Source organism: Penicillium maclennaniae (assembly GCF_028827695.1).
Source record: "Penicillium maclennaniae strain IBT 15551 chromosome Unknown utg000005l:1.0-2652337.0:1.0-2654196.0, whole genome shotgun sequence".
Lineage (NCBI taxonomy): Eukaryota > Fungi > Ascomycota > Eurotiomycetes > Eurotiales > Aspergillaceae > Penicillium > Penicillium maclennaniae.
Genome location: NW_026623217.1, coordinates 1,435,048 through 1,457,574, shown reverse-complemented (window position 1 = coordinate 1,457,574; position 22,527 = coordinate 1,435,048). Strand labels below are relative to the sequence as shown.

The window sequence follows — 22,527 nt, the reverse complement described above, 5'->3', positions numbered from 1 at the left end:
GAGGAAGCATGTTACTGGGGCTGCGATCTATGACCTTGGGGACTTTAACTCGGTAATTGAGACCATTGCTTCTAGTGAGTTGATGTCTCTGCTTCTGGGCACATGGGCTAACGTATCATTATTCAAGGTAAAATCAAGCCACGGCCTATGATTACTATTAAGATCCAGGTGGGTGAGGTGGCTGAAAAGGGATTCCGGGCGCTTATCGATGAGAGGGATAAGCATGTCAAGATCTTGGTTGATGTCTTTAAATGAATGATCTACTTTTGAATTGATGATAGAATGGCAATCTCTTGTATTTCAAGAATTTTCAACAGTCAGATTGCATTCGCGAAGCCCAAAGCCATGTTGAAATTTGAAAAAGCAGAAAAAGGCTCTGAAAAATTATGATACCCCTACCACTTCATCCAGCACTGGCCGTTAAGAAGTCAAAGGCATCTCTTACATTCCGAGAAATCGCCAGAATGAGCAAAGAACTATTATGTTCTGAGAGGTTTCAAGACTTCCAAGCCCAACAAGTCACGCAATCACTCTCACCTCCTATCAGTGGCGATAGACGGCGATAGAGTCATGAATAACATAAGAGCATATCAGTCGACGTTCGCCCGAACTGAAACACCATACGACTACCCTGTTGGGAATACGGTGGCCCCAGTGGGGCAATGGGTCTAGAGCGATCTGCCTTGACGGTTATTGCAGGAAGGCCCTAGGGTTTTTCGCGATCAAATTATACTGGATCATATGTTGTAAGCCACATTGACTCTGGGTATCTCTCAATAGGTAAGCGGCTCATTTATCGATGGCTATCAAGATGTCAATTCGGAAACGTTCAAGGGCGCGAGTTGAAACGAATCTTACTCTATTGTTCCAAATGACGTCATTCAACAGTACCTGGGGTCGAGCCGCGGTTTGAACTCGGGCGATTATCTATTGATTCTGGTTCCTGGGTCAACATTAAATACGAATATAGTTTTCTGTCATGATACACTGAACGGATCAGATACGGTAACAACGATATTGCGTCTTATGGAGCCAACATGATTGTATTGCCAATACCGACGGAAGGGAAGGAAAACCTCTGCTCGGGGCGGGGTCTCCGAATCATTTATATGCACATTTTGCTGGCAGGACTTGTCATCCACACAAGTCTCGGCTACTGATGCAAGGTGCTGCGCCATGTTGGGCCATGTGTACGGAGTCCCTACATCGTCTGGGCAAAGACGGGTGAAAGATCAGCATTTGGGACTAACGGCTAAAAAAAGCAACGTCCCACAGCGGCCGGATCTCGCACGATCGCGAGCGCAGCCCCCGATCCTTTGATATCCTTGGGCGGGCGTCTCACCACTGACACATATAAATGAAGTGTTCTTGGGCAGTGAGATGTCAACTCATCGGAGCGTCCCCGCTGGGTTGTCTTCGCCCCGTCACTATGTGGCACTAAAAAAGCCGGTCGCTTGTGTCCGCATCTGATTGATCCACTCGTTCGTCTGCAAAACACGGGCTCAAGCTCACCTCTGAGACATCTCGGTCTTGACACCGCTCATGGTCGATGGAATTCATTGGTCCCCGGTTTCAAGGGGTTGGGACTCAGATCTTAGCTCTGTAATGCCGTATATAGTCTGTTATGGAGACGCTAGCATGCTAACCTTGGATCTGCATCCGATTTTTTTCTTCTTGGGTTCTAACCCTTGGTTCTTTGTGAAACAACATTGACCAGCTATCGCTGAAGTTGGATCGCACCTCTTATCATCTGGGATCCGTTCGATCCAGAAAATTTGCAACTCCAAAGGGTCATGGGTAGATCGCTGACCGGCACCGTGATCATTACGGGAGGCAATGGACAATTGGGATCTGAGATCGCCATTGCCATCGTCAAAACCCAACCTTTTGCGCACATACTCTTGACGGTGCGAGATACCACACGGGCAGATGTTCGCGATTTGATATCCAAAGTCCGGTTCATTGGTCCGCGATCGATTGAGGTCATTACCCTCGACTTAAATGATCTACGGTCAGTATCCGACTTCGCACAAAGCACAGTGGAACGAGTGCGAAGGAATGAGATTCCGCCGGTGGTTGATCTCATTCATTCTGCCGCCATTGCGTCTTACACAGTCGACGAGCCAACCCTCGATGGTTATGACCCTGTATATCAGACCAACTGTGTCGCTCCATTCTTCTTAACCATCGGACTTCTCGAGGCCTTCCGCGCAGGCGACGGAACCCCCGACGGAGGTGCGAAAGTGATCAACATAGGCTGTTCAGCAGTTTCCTATGGGAGACTAGACTACTTCAATCGCGAAGACCGGGACGATCGACGGCCCGGGACGCCGATGAGCGCGAAGGAAGGAAATATCCGGTATGGAAGCAGTAAATTACTCATCAGTGTGGCACTGTATGCATTGCGGCGGAGTCTGACCAGCGTAAGTCTGGCCCGATCACAATTTTGATTCCGACCACATTCTATGCTCACAACACTGACTACCTTAGACGGGTAATATCGCGCTTGATATCTTCACCCTGGACCCCGGCGGTATGACTGGTGAGAGCAAATTGAGAACCGGGGCACCCTTGTCTGTTCGTGTGGCACATCAGACACGATCGGGGCTGAGACCCTTTCTGCGCATGGTATCTCGAAGCTCGATTAACAAAGCCAATGTTCCGGCCAAGGTCATCGCCAAAGTTGCATTTCAGCCGGGCGTGGTGGAGACTTGTCAAACGGAACGGTATTATATTCTAGATAGTGGGTATGAGGCCGGATCCGTCATAGCAACTCTACGAGATGGGTCCACGATGGGGAAGGTGCTGGTCAAAATGATGGGCCAGGTCGAAAACAGTGGGAAAGGACTAGGATCTTCAGGATCCGTCAGCCCTGGACCAACCTTGTGCTGAGAGTAAAGGGAAGAATCAGAGAAAGAGCAAAAGTGAAGGCGCCATTATGATCCAAGGGTTGAATTGTACATAAATAAAAGCAATGGCATGGATTGGCGCAAATAAGCATGTAAAAGGAAGGATCTCTCCAAGTTAAGAAGATGGGCTGCAAGCGGACGCCGAATTCGGTCAGAGCGGCGAGCCGTGAAACCTGCCACATCGCGGGTTACAACTCCTAGGACCACCCGGGCAGCCTCGATTTTCGGAAGATAGTCATCTTTCTTCTGTCAATCTGCAGATCGCTAATTCATTGTTCCTCTTCAATTCCTTCTCCTGGCACTGGCACTGGCATCTTGAGCTGGCCTTTTTGAGATCGACGGGCTGGACTCGCCAAGGCCTTTCATCACTTGCCCAGAACCCGATGCTGCACGCCTGTTAGCGACATGAACCGGCACTACGCCTCGCCGAAGGGCTATGCAGCCTATCCTCGCGGCGACAGCACCTTTTCCCTCTCCCCGAACAAGTACGTCCCATGACGCGTACAGCTTTACATGGGCTGCGTCGGACAGTCGATCTTCAAAGACAAGAAGCTAATCAGCCACCCCAACCAGATTTCAGCCTCGCTCACAACCTGCGCTTCGGCGTCGACGGCAGCTCTTCCAGCGACTCATTTTTCTCGGCGGCATCTCCCTCCTGCTATTCATCTTCATTTTCCCCTCATGGCGCGCAGCGATCCTTCCTACCCTCTCGCTCGGCCTCTTCCACGGCACAGAGGACCTACAAATACAGACGGTCCGATATTATGATCTATCGGAAGTGGAAGGGACAGAGAAGGGCTGGGAGCGCGGAGAACGTGTCCTCATGCTCACCCCGCTGCGCGATGCCTCCTCCCACCTGCCCATGTTTTTCTCGCATCTCCGAAACCTCACCTACCCACACAATCTCATCGACCTCGCTTTCCTCGTGTCCGACTCGCACGATGACACCCTCGAGATGCTGTCACGTATGCTCACAGAGGTGCAGAATGACCCAGACCCGAAAATGGCGTTTGGCGAGATCTCAGTGATCCAGAAGGATTTCGGCCAGAAAGTGCAGCAGGATGTCGAGAGCCGGCACGGATTCGAGGCTCAGGCTAGCCGTCGTAAGCTGATGGCTCAGGCGCGGAATTGGTTACTGAGTGCGACACTGCGTCCGACACACAGCTGGGTCTATTGGCGAGATGCAGACGTGGAAACGGCGCCATTTACGATCCTTGAGGATCTGATGCGCCATAACAAGGATGTCACTGTACCAAGTACGTGTTGATCGGCGATTTGAACTGGGTGGGCTCAGGCTAATTGGTACTTCCAGATGTGTGGAGGCCGCTTCCGGACTGGTTGGGTGGAGAGCAGCCATACGATTTGAACTCGTGGCAGGAGTCAGAGACAGCCCTCGCGCTGGCGGATACACTGGATGAGGACGCTGTCATTGTCGAAGGGTATGCGGAGTATGCGACATGGCGACCTCATCTCGCCTACCTCCGCGATCCCTACGGCGACCCGGACATGGAGATGGAGCTGGATGGCATTGGTGGTGTTAGCATTCTGGCGAAAGCTCGTGTGTTCCGCGCCGGTGTCCACTTCCCAGCGTTCAGCTTCGAGAAGCATGCCGAGACTGAAGGATTTGGCAAGGTAAGAATAAGCATAACCTCCTGGATCGAATGTACAACGGCTAAACGTGCTCTAGATGGCCAAGCGCATGAAGTTCTCGGTGGTTGGGTTACCACACTATGTAATCTGGCATCTGTACGAGCCCAGTGTTGATGATCTGCGCCACATGGAAGAAATGGAACTAGAACGGCAGGCTCGCGAGCAAGAAGAACGCGAGCGAGAGGCCGAACAAAAGGAGGCCGCCCATTCCAAGGCTGGTTCGCACCAAGCCAGCGACAATCTCAAGGGTTCCGAGAAGGGTCCTGCTGCTCAGCCGGCCAAGGATGCTCCAAAGGGCTCTTCTAACGAATGAGTCCGTCGGTGATAGTTCCTGTCATGTCTCTCTGGATCATGACTCGAAAGGCTCTGTTATGAAATCATCCAGCCGGCTGGATTACTAGTCTTCGGCTCGGGACCGACTTGCCTGACATCAGCTGTCTGAAGCTATTGTCATACTTGCAATTCTCAGATGGTACAGGACTCGTCAGTCTTGTATCTTTTCATTCCTACTTGTCAGTGGTCTTTGTGGATTACCGGTGTTCTCCTCCCATTGTTTAGATAGCATACTGGATGGCGTGATATGGGCGGTTTTTTTCAATTTCAAATAAACGGCGAATTTTTCATTAACAAGTATTGACCCAAAATCATGTTCACAGTGAACAACGACCGTATCTACTCTCAGCATACAAGCATACAGTTCCTAGCGAAGTATAGATTCGTGTGAAGAAACCCCATTAAAAGGTGGTCTGTGCCCGGTCGCGCGTTCAGCGCGTCCCCAATTTTCCCGCGTCTCCAACATCCCATCAACTCCGTGAAGCTGTGACCAGCCATTTACCAGTACAATGGCAACCCAAGGCACACCTAGCATCTTGTTCACCAACACTCAACCGCAGCAAGGCTTCCGACTCCTAGAAATCCCACCCGAGCTTGAAGACCTGCTCACATCCAAAGACGCTCCCGCGTAAGTGCACACCCAACATCAATCTCCACACAACTAACACCAAAACCCCTCTAGACTCGAGCTCAAATCCCCTTCCGCCGCCCTCGCACATGCTGTAGCTGACGCCAGCGGCCAAGAATACGTTAATCTGTGCACACCGACGCAAACATACCGCATTCGCCAAGTCATGTCCTCGAATTCGCTGCATATTGTCCGACCGAGTGAAGGACAGATCTCGAAGGCTGATATCAAAATTGTCGAAGACGAAGTCGGGGAATCTGGAGCTTTGAATTTACCAGACGAGGCGGTCACGGCGATTGCAAAGTGCGGGTCGACGCTGGAGCTGCACATTCCGCCTGGTGGATTCTCGGCGGTTCCGTTCCTGGAGAAGAGTTTGGCCTTATATGATCGTCGACTTGGGGATGATGATGGGGATATCGCTATGGATGAGTCTGAGGCCTTGGGACCTGATGGCATCAAGCGGTTGAGAGATCAGGTCTGTGCTGATATCCCCGTCTCTGCGGCGCAGTGTGAGACGGGGTGGGTTGAGATCTGTGCTTTCGTGGATGAGAGGATGAAGATTTGTTGGAGGCCTAGTTTGAGAATGAAGATTGAGGTTTGGAAGAGGATGGTGGAGGGGGCACTGTTGCAGGGGATTGATCTAGAGAAACAGTTTCTTATTGGCGATTTGTGGAAGGCTGTTCTTGATGATGATGAATCGGAGCCGTTCCCGAGAGGGTTGCTTGAGGGTGTGGTGAGGAGGTTGTGTGTGCCGGATGAAAGGCCAGTGTTGGCTGATGAGATCAAATGTGAGTTTGTGAACTGGGTGTCTCATTTAAATGCTTCTGATCTGATTTTTGATAAGGCAAGCTTTGATAAAACGGATGTTACGAAATGGCTAGGCGAGACCTATCTTGCTTCAATCGCCCCTACGGCGTCTTCTGCCGTTGGACGCAGTGAGTTCCTGCGGAGTTGGAAGGATTGTCTTCCTGAAGCATGGAGAGGTGAAGCTACTCTTTCCAAACTGCCAGATGGATGCTACAGGAGTCCTGATCCTACGACAATCTTCTATGTTGAGCCCTCGCAAAGGCAACACGTTAGCAAATCCTCGACTGCTGCGTCCTCGACCGCCGCCAAAGCGAAGACTACAAGGAACTGGCACGAATTGCTCAAAAATTCAAGTCGCCGCTGATCGCAACCTACCAAAGCGTTGCTGCATTCGTTTATGGAGTCCCAATTCTATGGAGCCAAGGCCCCTCTAGGAACATGATGATCTTGTCTGCCGCCCAAAAGCATGAGATCCACCCTCGCAAATGAGATCACAACATCAAAAACCCCGACATGACTTCCCGAAAAGTGGTTAGCACCAAGTGTACTTCTCGTTCAAAAACCACTCCACATCTTTACCAAGTCCATATTCAGCACCAGTCCAACGCAAACTGGAAATACTGCTCTTCTCGCGGTGCACCAGCTGCGCATCTGGATCCAACAAAGTGACGGCCTTCTGCAGCAGTGGTGTCGGGTTCCAGAACTCGACTGTGTTCAAGTTCCAATCGTGTGCTTCCTGCTGAGCCCGCTCCAATATACCAGCCATGGCTTGAACCAACTTCTGCTCTTCCTCTGGGGTCGCGGGCTCATCGTACACCCATCGCAGAATGTACAAGACATTGTCCTGGGGCTCTTCGCCAAAGTTTCTGTTCCACGCGCAATACACACGAGCCTCGTCATTTCCAGCGCCCTTGATAATAGGCGGCGAGCGGTGCGAGCACTTGTTCTCAGCGAAGAACTCCTCTCGAGCCCAGTGCCATACAAAATGATCATAGTCAGGCACAATGGCGACCTTTGCACCAGTGGACTTCTGCGACGCCGCTTGCAATTGATCTCGGAGCTTAGCAAGAACCACCTCATTACACATGTTGCTCTTGACGTCCTCCACGTACAACGCCCTCGTCTTGCCCGCCCCGCCCCCTTGGGCAGCTGGCAACGCCAAATGGGATGACACAAAAGGCCGCCACCCAAACTGAGCATAAAATTTCTTTCCAATATCCGAGAAAAGGATAGTGAACAGCGCCCTGCCCCTAGCCTCGTTCTCCATCTTCCACGTATCAAGCTTAGTACTCAATTCCTCGAGCATACGCTTCGCGTAGCCCTTCCCCCGGAACTCAGGCCGACAGTAAACACTCCCGATACCATGAGTGCCGACTTCCTCGACCTTGCCATCATGCGCTAGGAGTGCCTTCTTCCGATAAGACTCGCAGGAGCTAAGGATGGTGCGAGTACCTTCGGGCTCCGTACGATCTACCAGGATCCAGCATGTCAGACCATCGCGAGTCAGTTGCTGCTCCAGAAGATGGTTCTCGCGCGCAATGTAAGTGTCGATGTCCAGGGGTCCTTTCCAGGCGATACTGTTCAATTTGATGGAGGCGATTCGCTCCGATGGAGTGGCAGGGACCAGGATCAGATCTGGGGAATCTCCCATTGGAAGCGAAGGGATATCTTTGGCAATCATCTTGGGCTACGGTGCTGGTGGGTGTAGATCGGAAGGGGGAAAATATGGCAAGTTGGCCAGGAAGGAAATGAAGATTCTCAGCGGAGCTTTGTCCGCTAAAATCAAATCGGAGGGAAATGATCAAAGTACTTTATTGGTCAACCAAAGCATAAGATGGAACCTCGAGTCTCGAGTGCGTTTCAAGGGATCTGACAATTCGTTTCTCTTGAATGAAAGACGTCAAATTAGTCAAGATAGAAAAGAAATCCGGGGTTGAGTTGAAAGTGGATAAGTGTCTCCAGAAAACCAACCCACGGGTTCCCAACGGCTTGATATATAAATTCCGGACTCGCCAGGTCTCTGATTAGTGTAACACGAGGCCAATCCCAAGGTTCCAAAATCAGTGTCATCCCCGCTCGAGGTTTGCGTATCCTTCGTCCGGACTCCGGAATGGGGGCCTGTATGCTTCTTTCTCTTCGGGCCGACGACAAGCGACGGCAAGCGGGTAGGTCGTTGTATTGCGGTTAGACCCGTTTGACGTAACAGGGCTTTGTGCTGGGTCAGGTGAGTTCTTCCCCGTAGGGCATGGGCGGGTCAGGTGGTCCTTTATGTAATGCTAATCTATAATACTTTGATGAGTTTCTTGAAGCCTTGGAATCATTACCTATTCGATCGGTCTCATGACTTGGCTTGGGCATGGGGTTACTTGGTCCGCGTCATTGACGCAAGTCATCCGGTGCATGGCAACAACATGAATACCCCGGCTGTGGGTTTTTGGGTCTTATAGCTAAATATCCGATACTGTGGGCTCGACGGGAACATGCCGAGAATGAGACATAGATACTTTCATACCGATACGGGTCGAAAGGCGGATATCGATGAGAACAACCACTGTTATAAGTGGAGGGAGGCGCTTGTGGAGGAGAGCAGTGCACAGTGAGACATCACGGGCATGGTTGGCGCAAACAAACCATAAGCTCTGAACGGACTAGGAGTAGACTCTTCGAGCTGAGTCATGCAACATAAGCTCCTCTTCATCATACATAAAATTCATTACACTGTGTTGCGCATCTGATTAGCTATAGGGAAACTTATTAGTCAAGCCGCGCATCAATCTTAGCTCATCCAGAGAAAACAAGAAAGAATAAAAAGTAGCCCAGGATATCACAGGGAAAAAAGAGACAAAAAAGAACGTTAGGGCATACATCAGGACTCAAATGCCATGCCAAGAACCAACGATAATAATGACGCAAAAATCCAACACATGCGGGACGCAAGACCGAAGCGAGTCGGTGGGAGGACTATTTGCTAGATACCTGAATTGACTAATAGAAGGAGGAGAAAAAGAAAAGAAGAGAGTCATGTACTTGAGAGATTCAACGTAGGAGACGAATGAGATACAGAAAAGAGATGGTATGAAAAAAGAGGCCAGACCGCAGCAATAAAGATCAGCAAGGAGAGTTGAAACCCAGGGATCAGCACAGGGTAATGCAAAGAGGCAACACTGCGACCAGTGAAAGCATATGAGAGAAAAATGGTGGACGGAGAAGGAGTGTCATGAATAAAAAAAAGAGTATCAAAGATGAAACCAGGACCGGGGGGGGAAAGAGATCTGGAGGGAAAAGGAAAGGGAACCAAAGAGGAGCCAAAGAAAGAGGAAAAGATACGAGCCTGATCTATGTAAGTAAATATGCCATGCGAATCCCAAAAATTCATCCGCTCCCCGTTTTTATATAGTTGCGCCACATTCCTGCGGACGGCAATTCTTAAATTCCCTCGTCCATCATTTATGTTCGATCATTGGTCACGCTAAATCAAGAATGAGACTGAAATGGATGTGGACAAATAAACAGCGAACAACCAATTTCCCCATCGAGGAAATTAAGAAGTATATTTCCCGTGGTTTTTCCCCCGCAATTCTAGAAGAAATTGAACTTCATGACGGTTGTTCTGATTCCACCGGTTCATTAAACTTCTGTCGTGCCTCCTCTACCCACAGTTCCAACCGGAGCTCCCCAGCCTCGACACGTCGGACGGGTACCGTTTTGGCGCGGCCATTCGAGACCGGAGCGGGTGGCCGCTGGGGCTCGCCGTTGCGTACTTTCGACACAGAGTAAGGCGCGGTACAGGATCGTAGGTGCACCTTGCCGGGCTCGGCAACAATCCATGTCTGTTCTTCCTTGGTGGTGCCCGCCGGCGGTAAAGCGTCCTCCCGTACTTCAATGCACACGGTGAAGCTGAATTCGTCATCTCGCGGCAGCGGGGTCAATCGCGCGCAAGCGGACGCGAGACGAGCCAAACAGGCCCGGAATTGTGACTCGAGATCGACCGAGGTTGGCGCCGGGCCCCGGTCTGAAACGGGGGCACCTGGTAGAGATGAATCATCATTTCGGCTTTCAAACGTGGTATTCACCTCGCCAGCTGGTGCCCGAGGGAAACCCGACAGATCAAAGGCGTATCGTTCGAGGGGTTGATTTGTGCGGAGAGATGAGATGATAATACTGACGGCGGTAATGGTGCCTTTCAAGATCTCTGTCCCAACGGCGATCGATGCATCATTGATATAGTCACACACCTTCGGGTGACGGGATTGCCGGACAGGGTAATTGTATGCCCGCACGGGCAGGAATGTCGCGCGTGGGTAGACGGATCGCAGGAAAAGTATTTGGTGGACGGAGACGGTGAGGAAGTTGGTGAAGGATGCCGCCAGCGCCGACTGGTTGGTGGGCAGTGATTTGGTAGCAGGGACCGGAGCGGAGAAAGTGGTCATGGTGGTGGAACTACTGGTCTCACTGGCCATCGGCATTGCCGTCGAACGATCCAGCGTCGTTTCCGCGGTAAGGGTGATCTTGACGGAGTCTCGAAGAATCTGAATGATGTTCCACCCTGAAGCTAATCATCGCTCTGCCTTTCTAAAATCTTCGGTCAACCCTGATGTTTTGTTGGAATGAATGGGTGATGTGATATCAAGGTTTTCTTCCGCTGGCGACCAACAAACACATCGACTTTACGGGTGGGGCTCGAGAGTAGTTGTGCGGTAAGGGTTGAGATCGTCGGCTGAGGTAGTAAGAAAGGTAGGCAGATGTAGAGCCCCTAGCAGATGTCCGCGAACGAAAGTGTGTTGAAGAGGAGTGGATCGAGGAGGGGTCTTGTATATAGGCTCGGGGAGGGGAGGGGAGGAGGGGGTTTAAGAGACTAGGAACATACGCTTGGGTGGACAAAACGACAGGATGCAAAACCTCAAAGCATGAGGGCTGGATGAAGAGAGAAACCAAAGCGCAGATCCCAGGTGTTTTCAAAAAGAGAGGGTCTTTTTTTTGGAGCAATGATGTTCCCTAGAGAGAAGAGGGGTGGTTTCCAAAGCGAGAGGAAGGGGGGGGGGGAAGACAGTGACCTGCGGATTAGCGGGCAGAGAACTGTCGTAGCTAACGAGGTGCCAAACAAGATAGAGAAAAAGACGATGAGTCGACGTTGAGAGACGATGTACCCCCGTGGCTCGAGGGGAAAAGCAGGAAGGGAAGAACACCGTCAGTGGAAGAGTCACAGTGCCCGTCACGTGGTTGCGTCATGGGCCCGGCGCAAATTCCTCTATTTTTTTTCCTTTTCTACGGCGCCATTGAGCGATGGTTTTTATTTATCAGTATCTAGCAATATCTTGAAATGAGTTCTGCGTATTATGAGCTTGTTGAAATCATGGCATCCTTTGTTGTCGACGTGCTACACGCGGGTCAATGCGAAAATTAAAATAGGTCGAACAATACAAATAGTATCTCCAAGGTACCGCCTTTTGTGTATGTGCACAGAGCGTACAAGTTTTTGCCCTTTGTCTCTTGATTTGTTTTCCCCACCGAGTTAGTGAGATGGGATGGTGAGACTTTAGCGGCGAAGGATGATCATCGCTTGGCCTGAAAGAAATAAAGGTGTAAAAAAAAAAAGAGGCGTTACAACTCGTTGGACACAACACCAAAAGAGATATGGGGCATGGAACCACAAAACGCCCAGGGACTAACCATGGGAACGGCGCAAGAACCAAAGAGGCATAGCCGAGCAGGGCAAAAAAAGCCACAAACCGATTGTGTAAGCTTATTTTCTAGATCGGGTACCAATAGTTATCCAAGGACACCATTTGATCCTGGAAACACGAAAAAGTCCAACTCTATCAACCTTTCGAAGGCCACATTAAAAAAAAGTCCCGTCGGAGCATTGCGTTACCACGGATTACAGCCTCCGCCAGCGTAGACCGCAGCAATCGGACGTACTAGGCAGGTATCGGGTACATGAACGGTACCAAGGACCCATCTTCACACATCTGTTCGCCCCTCATTCGCTTTACCGATGATCTTCCATCTCTGACGGCAGTGGCGGTCGCTGAGACAAGGTCGATCCCCGGGGGCGCTGTCTGTCTGTTCCGGTCAAAATAACCCCTGGAGATCGACTCTTTCGGGCCCAATTATCAATCGTCACGGTCACCTTCCATTCGCTTCTTTGCTGTCACCGCTACAAGATCTTCACTGTTTTCGGTGATCATAGAGATTAAGTGAGGGGCACTTTCCATGCTTCCCCTCGGAAAAAGCTGAAGTACCCAGGTACTTCGGTCAACGGTAATCGAACCGATCCACCTTTCAAAAATGCAAATGCCTTCAATGAGTGTAATGCCGTATACATCTCTGCCCTCCCAACCAAAATGACAACGTGATGCGTTCAAAGCATGTCGCAGTTAGTTTTCTGACACACTCTGTATTGGTGGGACTTCACCGTTCTTTCCGAAAGACCATAATCCACTTGGCACCCTATGAGACCGGTCAGTGTCAAGCAACAAATCGCAAGCTTTCCATTGATCTATTTGCAATCCGCCTGAAGTGCTGTTTCGTGCCTTTTCCACTCGCTCCAGACACCCGAGATTCACACTCAAGTACTGTACATCTTTGTACATGCAGCCTGGGGACCCCAGTACCGCGAGGATACCAGGTGAATGATGCCTTGGCTCCAGTTAACATGCTGGAATTGACTAAGCTCGCAGTTCCAGAGTCACAACCCTTGGGAAGTGCGTCAATCAGCACATGCTGTCCGTAATCGAGGTATCGGAACGACACGACTCATGTAAAATGTCTACAGTGAAACGACCAAGGGCTACAATCGAAGGAGAATGTGACAAGATACAATCCCATCTCAATGGCCACCGGATAGAACCAAGAAAGTCAGGGTTTTTGCGAATCGTCGGGGCCACTCCATCTAACATCCTTGTCTAATGGAGCCTTAGGTTGCCAACAAGGTGGCAAGATAAGCAACGATCAAATGCTCAGCCCCGTCACTGCAAGTGAATATGCCTCGGCAAGTCACAATCTAACCCAGAAAGCCCGGCAATGATGTATCCTGCCGAAGGCACATCCTGCACGTACTCACCGTCGACCTTTCCATCGCTTAAGAGGGCATCCTTCGCAGCGCTTATCGCTTGACTATTCTAGTTCATCATAAGAATTGGCCTTGTAAGTTTGATTTTACAAATCAATATTAGAACGAAGCAATTTGCGTGAATTGCAGTGGACGAGGAGTCGTCTCCGTACTGTATTTCCCCACCAACGGGTCAGGCTATAGTTCAGCTCAGCCTCCTCACAACCACTAAAAATAAAAAAGAGTGAAAAGTGAAGCAAATCCCCAAGAAGAGCTGACAGATACAACGAAGTTTATTTTGAAATCTGGCAATTAAACAAAGAATCACATCGATGCGGATATTTGTTTTGCGGCAAACATTTGATTGACCGCCCTCTGCCCCTCGTGTCTCCCTTATCGCAAACTTATTAACCTCATCTCCCCCGCGGCCTAGAGCCAACCTCAAATACCCACAATTCTTCATTGATCAATTGGTCATCAGCCATGGAGCAAGAACTTCTGTCGCTCCTGGCAAACACCCAGTCTTCCACAACCGCCACGAGGCAGGCTGCGGAGCTCCAATTGAAATCTTTCTACTCCAACGAAGCCTTCCCCATCTCCCTCACAGCCATTGCCTCCCATGAGTCCGTTCCCGTCAATCTTCGCCAGTCGGCCCTGTCCGTGCTGCGCACCTACATCGGTGCCGGCTGGTCATCCATGCTCGACGATTTCAAGGGTCAGGTGCTTGTCAGCGACGCCAATAAGGTACAAATCCGCCGCGCGCTGCTCGAGCTCGCCACAACAACAGAGACTCCTGAACGCAAAGTGAAGGCTTCAGCCAGTTATGCCGTGAGCAAAATTGCCAGTGCCGACTTCCCAGATGACTGGCCGGAACTCCTACCCTCGTTGCTGCACATCATCAACGATGCCTCGACCACCGATAGCGCCCTGCACGGAGCTCTGAAGGTACTGTTGGATCTAGTTGATACTGGGCTTAGCGAGGACCAATTCTTCAATGTTGCTCGCGATCTCGTCTCCGCCCTCTTCGCTGTGGCCACTTCAGAAACTCGTCGCCCCATGATGCGAGCCCTCTCCGTCGCCGTTTTCCGATCATGCTTCGACACATTTGAAATGGTTCTGGAACAACACAAGGTGGCTATCAAGCAATTTGTCGATGAGTTGCTGGGTGCATGGTCTCCCTTCTTTGTTTCGACTCTGAAGGCACCTCTGCCCCAACCTCCGTCCGACGAGGAAGCCAACAAGTCGGGCGAGGTTGCGTCGCAGTGGCGCGGGGTCATTGGCTTGAAAATTCAGGTTGTTAAGGTACTCACTGGCGCTTTTCGTTTCGAATCAACATTGGGACATCTGCTAATTGATCGCTTTAGACTCTCATGAAAATCCGGGGAGTTTTTCCCGCACTCCTGACAGCCCAGAGCCCCGCCTACTTCTCAACCGTCTGGGACGAGCTCACCAATGCCTTGCCGATCTACCAAAATTTCTTTATTGAGAACGAGCGCCAAGGTCGCCTCGAGGATGTGGATGGTCTCCCCTATTCGCTTGATTTCCTCGTTCTGGAAGAATTGGATCTCATTCAGACGCTGCTTAAAGCACCTCCGGTCAAAGCGGAGCTGCAGCAGCAACTTCAGAATGCCGGCGCGGCTGCGGGCTCCTCTGGCTGGCTCGTGGAGATCATGAAGCTCTCCAGTTCCTATGCACAGATCACCTCGGAAGAGGAAGGTCTCTGGGATGTTGATGTAAACCTCTTTTTGTCAGAGGAGACCTCTGTCACGGCGAATTACACACCTAGATCTTGCAGTGGTGATCTGGTGATCAAGGCTGGTGAATGGCTGAAGGAGAAGGCGGCTGAGGGCATGTTCAGCTACATGAACAGCCTCTTCGCCGATAGCACGTCTTCGTATGTCGGAGCTTGCTCTATTTTGATCGAAAACAGCTAACATTATCGGACAGTTGGAAAGCTCGTGAGGCTGCTCTTTGCATCCTCAACTTTCTTCTCCGGGACTTTGGCGAAGTCTCCCAGGAGATCCCTCTCGAATTGGCCAACCACTTCACTCAGTTTGTCAATTACGCACTCCAGCAGGAGGAGGAGTTCCTGCGAGCTCGAGGCTATTTGGCAGCTGGTGCTTTGGCTCGGGTTGCAGGTCAAGGATTTCAGGGGAACACCACGTCTTATTTGGAGGCGACTCTCAAGGCGATTGCCGAAGATCCTTCTGAAGTGGTCAAGGTTGCTGCCATTCGAGTCCTGCAGGATCTCATTCCAACCCTGCCCATTAGTGTGGCCCGTCCCTTCCAGGTTACTGTGATCAACGCCCTCTCCGAGTTCGTCTCGGCGCACGATCTGCGTGAACAGTCTGACTGTGACGATCTCAAGGTCACGCTTGCGGAAACCCTCCGCGATACCATTATGGCTGATTCTAGCGTTGTTCTTTCGTCGGTGGCTATCGATGTCCTCTTCAACATCGCTAGCAGTGGCGCCGAAAATTTCCAGCTCACGATGACGGTCACCGAAGCCTTTGAGGACATTGTGGACCAGATCACTGAGCATGGCCCTGAGGCTTACATGCGTCTTTGTGAAAAGGTACTGCCTTCCTTGATGGGCGCCATCGACATCGGCAACATGACCGAAGAGAACGCTTTGACCAACTTTGCAGCCGATCTGCTTCGAGCCCTAGCTGAGCGTAGCTCCGAGCCTATGCCCCCAGGCTTCGTGGAGACCGTCATGCCCAAGCTCAACCGATTGCTCTTGGATTCTACTGAGGCAGAGCTGATCCGGCCCGCAACCGAGGCCGTGCGCCACATGCTTGCTCACGACTTCGCACAATTCGTGGCCTGGCGGGATTCTCAATCTGGCAAGGAGGCACTCGAGGTCGTTCTTGTCATTATTGACCGCCTTCTCGGCCCAGCTGTGGATGATAATGCCGCTGTTGAGGTCGGCCAACTGGCCGCTGAGTTGGTGGAGAAGGCTGGCTCGGAGCGCCTTGGCCCTTACCTACCCCAACTCCTCCAAGCTGTGGCTCAGCGTCTCGCAACTGCCCAGCAGGCACAGTTCATCCAGAGTCTGATTCTGGTATTTGCCCGACTGAGCCTTGTCAGCGCACGAGAGGTTGTAGACTTCCTTGCACAGGTCAACCTGGATGGCCAAAGTGGTTTAGCGGTGGTACTCAGTAAGTGGCTTGAGAACTCGGTGAACTTTGCCGGCTACGACGAGATCAAGCAGAACATTTTTGCACTGGCGCGACTATACGAGCTGTCAGACCCGCGATTGGCAGAGGTGCCTGTCAAGGGCGACCTCATCATCCAGGATACTGGTCGCATTAAGACTCGGTCGCAGGCTCGCACCAACCCCGATCGGTATACCACGGTAGCCGCACCCTTGAAGATTATCAAGGTGCTGGTGGAAGAATTATCTGCGGCCTCGGGCAACAAAGAGATCGACGCCGCCCAGGCTGCAGCCCTAGATGATGCTGCAAGTGACGACGGTGACGACGACTGGGAGGATGTGCCGGGACAAGTGCTGGACCTGGGATTGGGAATGACGAAGCAGCAACTGATGAGCTTCGGCGAGGGTGGAACGGAGAGTGTGTTCGGGGTGCGACAACGGGACGACGAGACACAGGCCTTCCTGACAGACTTTTTCCGGCGGGCTGTGACGCAGCCGGGATTCCAAGAGCTGTACGGGGCGCTGACTGAGGATGAGCAAGCCAAGCTGCAGAGCCTAGGATAGTGCCCACGTCCCGGATATTGTATGGCAACTCTTGGCTTTGCCTTTACGTTATAATGCTCACTCCTCGCCGCTTCTTGCTCATTGAGCCTAGCCTGAGAGCCTGAGAGCCTGAGTGATACTCACCTCAATAAAATGCAATACGCTAGCCACGTTCACGTATAGAATGTTCCTACGCTAGCTTGCACAGTCAGACGATGGTTACGCGGGGAATACAGTGGGATGTAAATTTATCATCTGAATATCAGTGCACATCAAATAGAGTACGATACACTGGACATTGCCTTCCATGCGTACTAGTAACCCCAAAGTTTGCTGCCTTCTGAATTCTTTTCCACCACCTGCTCCTCGAGAGGAGATATTTGGCGGGAATCAGCATTGTTTCGGGCACAAGGTCAATGTCTTTAACTAAACAATTCCATGCTCTCATGCTCAAATGCACCAGTCGAAGGTCCGACATACTAAACGGCTCGGTTCCCAGCCATGCTAATCTCTGCGCCAATCTCACAGCCCCAATTTGCGCTTCTGAATCCCTGCACCCACCCCCACAAGAATCAAAGCAACGGCCACAAGCACACCCAAAAAATTAATCTGTAGTCCCATCATATTGTTCGTGGACTGCACCGCCGCCAAGACAGTTGCCATCTCCAGCAGTAGTAGAAAATGGCCACTCCAGCGATGATACTTGTAAATCCGCTTGCCAGCGTCGACGCTGCCAAGCAAGACAGTAGGCAAAAAGTACTGAATCACCCCGACTACCGCTTGCAGCGCAATAGTAATGTAAGTTGTCAGGCCCAGAATGCCGTGTAAGGAAACAAAGTGTGGATAGGAGCCCTTATTAACTTCGATATTGATAAAAGCTAATATGAAAAGGACGATGCTGAGTAGTTGTATGGAATAGTGGACGCGGGCACCCTTTAGCTTCTGTTGCGGGGTATTGACTGGTTGTACGATGAGCGTTGCCTGGACTTGAAGGAGCAGTGCGGAGACGCTGAGTAGCTGATATAGATACTCTCAGTCAGTGGTCGGCTCATAGGCTGTTTTCCCGTGTTTACGTACCGGATGCGGAGTGAACCACGACAGCGGCTGGGATAGGAACCCATTCCAGACCAACGCTGCTAGCTGTGTGAATCTGTCAGTTCTCTGACGGGGAAATAGTTGCTGGAAATCTCACTATCCAGATCCCTGCTTGCGCAACACTTGCTGTCCCTAGTTCTGGAGTCAGTGGTGCATAGTGATCAGCAAAGGCTTCATATTACCCGCGAAAAGGTGCCGATAGATGCCATCGTCTGGCTTGTGTAGTATATCTCCTGGGTGACCCAATAGTGGCTCATCATCTCGCGCTTCAATCGTCACTGGGTAATCCTGGGAGTGTTCCGTCGCCGAAACCATTGTGACAGATATGATGAAGACACACACTCATGTAAAGACTGGAAGTGACTAGAAAGGTAACGAACAATCTGGGCCAGACAGTAACGTCCCTTTGTTCAAATAGCATGAGCATAGCTTTCATTACAGATAATCTATCGCGTCTGAGATGTTGAATCCCCCTTACATGCGATTACCATGTGCCTGAATTCCAAAAGCACCTCGGCACTTAAGACCATTAAGACCCAAATCAATGATTTTGAATAGGTGTCATGCGGTCATTGGCTCCCGGTCGTTAAAACAAATTCCAGAAGCGGATTCCAGAGATGACGGTGAGCGCAACATTGGGGAGCTGAGAATCTAGATCCTGGAGATCTTCTCACGTCTCACATTATCTCAGAAAAGAAAGTATTGGAAATAGGCTTAGTCTGAAGGGCTGAAAGACTTTTCATGGTAGGCATGCAGGGTCCACTGGCTAGGGGCAAGCACTGCTGGGACTAGCGATTTGCTGCATGATATCCTTACTGCAGTCCCACCTCGTTCCATTATCCTGCACCTCATCGCCAGCAGCGCCGTATTGAGTGACATCGAACTACTTTCAAATGTTTTTTTAGCTTGTCGGTGGCAAATAGTGTTTCATGTAGATCCAGTCTGCGGTTATGCACTGTAGATCAACCGCGAAGTCGTGGTCATTACTGACTAGTGGTGCCGATCGCCAATTTGTGGACCTGTGTGAGATAGATTAAAAATTTTTGCCAAAGTTCCAATTGAAACAATCTGGCAGGAGAAAATTAATTAAAATGAAGTGAATACACTCGTACGATTTGTTCTGGGCAAACTTTCATTCGGGCGATCCAGCAGGATGCAAGCTTACTCTTTCGTATGAGTACAGATACATATGGTTATCCCCACAAATCAGAGAGGATCTAGGATTCAATGGTTGTCTTGGTGCGACGATTTATACCGAGATCAACAATATGCTCTTCTAATGTATCAAAATATATTATCATGCATGAATATTCACAAAAACTCATGCATGATCAAATGCCTTCTGGAGCCCTCGGAGTCTTTGTAAATTACCATGCTATCTTGGTTGATCAAGGTCCGCTGTTGCAAATTTGCATGAGCAGTGGCTTCGGTAGTTCTCAATTACGATGGCGAATTTTTTTTTTTTTCGTTCCTGTTTGAAGGAAAAATAAAATGCCAAAACAAAGGACAGGTTCAAGCCAGGGACGCGTTGCGCTCTCGCAGTGACTGCGCTAATGCAACCAGATTCGATGGTGCATCATTCTGATCAACGCACAACTCAATGATCTGCATATATCTTAGCTTGGAGCGCATGCAGGGGCAGAAAGGAAAAAGTAGAGGTGGATTGAACAAAGGAGAATTTGCGCTTACCTGAAGAACTGAACAGTCGTTGAAAGTTTTGCAACCCCACAAATCCAATAGATGCTCCCGTGTCTCGACGCGGTGTGTCTCGTAGGTCCCCGGTGCTGCACCGAATGCTGCTGGAAGAAGTCGGTGATCCCAGGGTTGAATGTCATTGTACTCTTGTTCTTCGCCATGGATCAAGCGTTCAATGGTAAAACCATTGTTACAGATAACAAAACTGAGAGTGTTAGCAATTTCCTCGATGTAACGCGTATCCTTGACATCAAAGATGACAGTAATGGCACACTCACATGATAGGTTTCAGACCCAGGCGAATGATCGTGCTCAATTCCTGGCAAGAGAATTGGAAGCTTCCGTCCCCTATGAAAAGAATAGTGCGTCGTCGGGGATAAGAAGAGTCCCGCGTTGCCAGGGCCGCACCTTGACAAGCTCCAACCGTGTATCCGATACTTGCCCACATGTACTGAGCGAGGAAAATGATGTTAGGAGGGAGAGTCGTGTTCCAGATTCCGAAGCTTGCTGTGCCTGCCTCGGTGAGGAGAATATCCCCTTCTTGAAGCCAATTTCCCAAGTTGCTCCAAAGCCAATCGTGGGTGATGGGTGTCCGTCCCTTCAAGGCACGGCTGAATATCCAGGATCGTATGAAGCTGATTCTTCGAGGAATAATCGCAGCATTTCGTAGACAGTTCAAGAACTGCAGACCAAGGTCCTTCATTTTATTTCCTTTCGAGGTGTCGATCTGTTCATCAGTTTTAGCTAGACTAGCAGCAAAAAACTCGTATTTCTCGTCATGATCGACACAGAAAGAGCGGCTCATGGGTACCAGGCCATGATTGAGCGTCTCTGTTAACGCAATGAGAACACTGCTGATGTGGATGTTTTCGAAGTTCTGGCACTCGACCTTGGTCGTAGTTCTTCGAATGTCAATCAGCCTGGGGTTCTCTACAATGCCTTTCAAGGACGAGCTGCTTAAATCAGACGGGATGTTTCCGATACTGATAATCAAGTCGGCTGGCTTTATCAGCTTGAGAATCCCCTCAAGGGAGGAAGAGCCAACATATAGTCCTTTATAGTGTGGAAGAGTTCTGTCCACAATCCCGATGCCGGAGGCTGTCGTCAAGACCGGAATCCCCAGTGCTCTCAGGAACCCATTGAGCTGTTTCTTTGCGCCGTGTGAAATTCCATATCCTCCGACCAGCGCCACCGGTCTAGACGCGTTGCGAATCTCATCGACCACAGTCTTCACCAACGTGTCGTGCTGAAGAATGTCATCATGGGTTATCATCCGGTCCAGAGGCGGGCGAATTTTCAACAGTTCGCGTGAGACCGGCGCACTGATCATGTCAGAAGACACGAAGAGGAAGACCGGGCGACTTTGGATCCAACAAGTCCGGATGGCTTCATCGATCAGGGCGGGGGCGGTCTGTATGTTGTCGATACAAGCAGTCATACAAGAGACCTTGCGACTCATATCCTCGAAAAGAGTGAAATCACCATCACCTAGAGTGTGATGCGTGCAAAATTTCTCTCGCTGGGCTTGCCGGCTTGGTTTTCCAACAATGTGAATCAGGAACATACTCGGCGAATGACCCAGCAATGGCGTTGATAGCGGATAGCTCTCCCACTCCCATGACTGTCATCAATGCAGATATGCCATTGATACGGGCATACCCATCTGCTGCGTAGCCTGTAAAAAAAAAGCCTTGTGATTAGGGTTTGAAAAGGTGAGCTCTGGAATTTCACCCACCGGCATTAAGTTCATTGCAACTTCCAACCCATTGTAACCCGCACTTCTGAATGTAGTCTAGAGCCTCCAGATTGAAGTCACCTATTTTTTTTGTAGCAATTGTAGGAACTTTAGCCAATGATGCTTACTGAGGCTGGAAACTCCCTTCACTTACCTGGAACACCGTGAACGGACCTAATTCCAATTTGCTTGATTCTCAGGCACAGGTACTCAAACAGATCAATGTTTTCCGGGGTATCGCAGGGAACCATCTTGAATGAATCGAGCAATCTTTGTAAAGCAGTCGTCGGGAGTTAGCTAAAAGTCTGCTTACCATTGTCAATTTGAACATATGAGTACCAAAGTATGTCTGCTATTTAATCAGTGTACACTGCAGATCCACAGATCATGCGTGGGCTCACTGGAATAGCGCAAGGGCTCCAGTTAGTTTCAGCTTCAGATCTGTGAAGATCTGTGATGAGTGTATGAGCCTAGGTGAGGTGCGGCTTGCTTCTGCACGTCAGAGATTCATCGATGGTGTCTTTCAATGCATGATGTAGCTGTATAATTTATCAGCGTGAAATAGTTTCTGCATGTACCTTCTATTTACTGTACAGTTCGGTGCTTCTATGATCCTCCTTACAGATGCATTATATTTTCTGAACCCTGAATTTGGTGCGATGACTCTATGATGAGGGATGTCTCAGGGTCTATATTGATTATTTGCGGTAAAAGTGGCTGCTTGATACAGGTTTATCTTGATTCGACGCACGATGTCAAAGCATTTCTTCGATCTGATGATACCTCGTCATCAATGACACTACGCCCTAGACCTTACATCAACTGAGACTTGCGTCTTGTGATTACAATGCAAGCTCAATGCTGTAAAGATGTGCTGTATACAGCCCAAGGAATAGATGAGTATCCACGAGCTTTTATCCTAGT

At 50.2% G+C, this 22,527-nt stretch overlaps 7 protein-coding genes across 7 annotated transcripts; 3 read left to right on the top strand and 4 right to left on the bottom strand.

Moving 5' to 3' along the window:
• Positions 1–1,793: 1,793 nt before the first annotated feature.
• On the top strand, positions 1,794–4,872 carry N7477_005765 (uncharacterized protein; the record flags this gene model as incomplete). The annotated part of the gene is made up of 6 exons (XM_056967428.1): positions 1,794–2,423; positions 2,491–2,865; positions 3,311–3,394; positions 3,490–4,165; positions 4,222–4,541; positions 4,597–4,872. 6 exons carry the CDS (start codon positions 1,794–1,796, stop codon positions 4,870–4,872), a joined length of 2,361 nt encoding a protein of 786 aa, XP_056822182.1.
• Positions 4,873–5,401: 529 nt separating this feature from the next.
• N7477_005764 (putative sister chromatid cohesion protein Dcc1) lies at positions 5,402–6,691 on the top strand (the record flags this gene model as incomplete). Its single annotated transcript, XM_056967427.1, has 2 exons — positions 5,402–5,520; positions 5,575–6,691. The coding sequence occupies 2 exons, from the start codon at positions 5,402–5,404 to the stop codon at positions 6,689–6,691; spliced, it is 1,236 nt and encodes a 411-aa protein (XP_056822181.1).
• A 168-nt stretch (positions 6,692–6,859) lies between these two features.
• Positions 6,860–8,008, bottom strand: N7477_005763 (uncharacterized protein; the record flags this gene model as incomplete). The annotated part of the gene is made up of 1 exon (XM_056967426.1): positions 6,860–8,008. One exon carries the CDS (start codon positions 8,006–8,008, stop codon positions 6,860–6,862), a length of 1,149 nt encoding a protein of 382 aa, XP_056822180.1.
• A 1,915-nt stretch (positions 8,009–9,923) lies between these two features.
• Positions 9,924–10,757, bottom strand: N7477_005762 (putative mitotic spindle checkpoint protein (Mad2B); the record flags this gene model as incomplete). The annotated part of the gene is made up of 1 exon (XM_056967425.1): positions 9,924–10,757. One exon carries the CDS (start codon positions 10,755–10,757, stop codon positions 9,924–9,926), a length of 834 nt encoding a protein of 277 aa, XP_056822179.1.
• Positions 10,758–13,861: 3,104 nt separating this feature from the next.
• Positions 13,862–17,099, top strand: N7477_005761 (uncharacterized protein; the record flags this gene model as incomplete). The annotated part of the gene is made up of 3 exons (XM_056967424.1): positions 13,862–14,680; positions 14,743–15,272; positions 15,326–17,099. 3 exons carry the CDS (start codon positions 13,862–13,864, stop codon positions 17,097–17,099), a joined length of 3,123 nt encoding a protein of 1,040 aa, XP_056822178.1.
• A 501-nt stretch (positions 17,100–17,600) lies between these two features.
• N7477_005760 (cytochrome b561 domain-containing protein) lies at positions 17,601–18,488 on the bottom strand (the record flags this gene model as incomplete). The annotated part of the gene is made up of 3 exons (XM_056967423.1): positions 17,601–18,095; positions 18,156–18,211; positions 18,356–18,488. 3 exons carry the CDS (start codon positions 18,486–18,488, stop codon positions 17,601–17,603), a joined length of 684 nt encoding a protein of 227 aa, XP_056822177.1.
• A 1,197-nt stretch (positions 18,489–19,685) lies between these two features.
• On the bottom strand, positions 19,686–21,854 carry N7477_005759 (alpha-keto acid decarboxylase family protein; the record flags this gene model as incomplete). Its single annotated transcript, XM_056967422.1, is given in 5 exon segments — positions 19,686–20,073; positions 20,147–21,433; positions 21,447–21,543; positions 21,604–21,684; positions 21,758–21,854. The coding sequence occupies 5 exon segments, from the start codon at positions 21,852–21,854 to the stop codon at positions 19,686–19,688; spliced, it is 1,950 nt and encodes a 649-aa protein (XP_056822176.1).
• Positions 21,855–22,527: the final 673 nt, after the last annotated feature.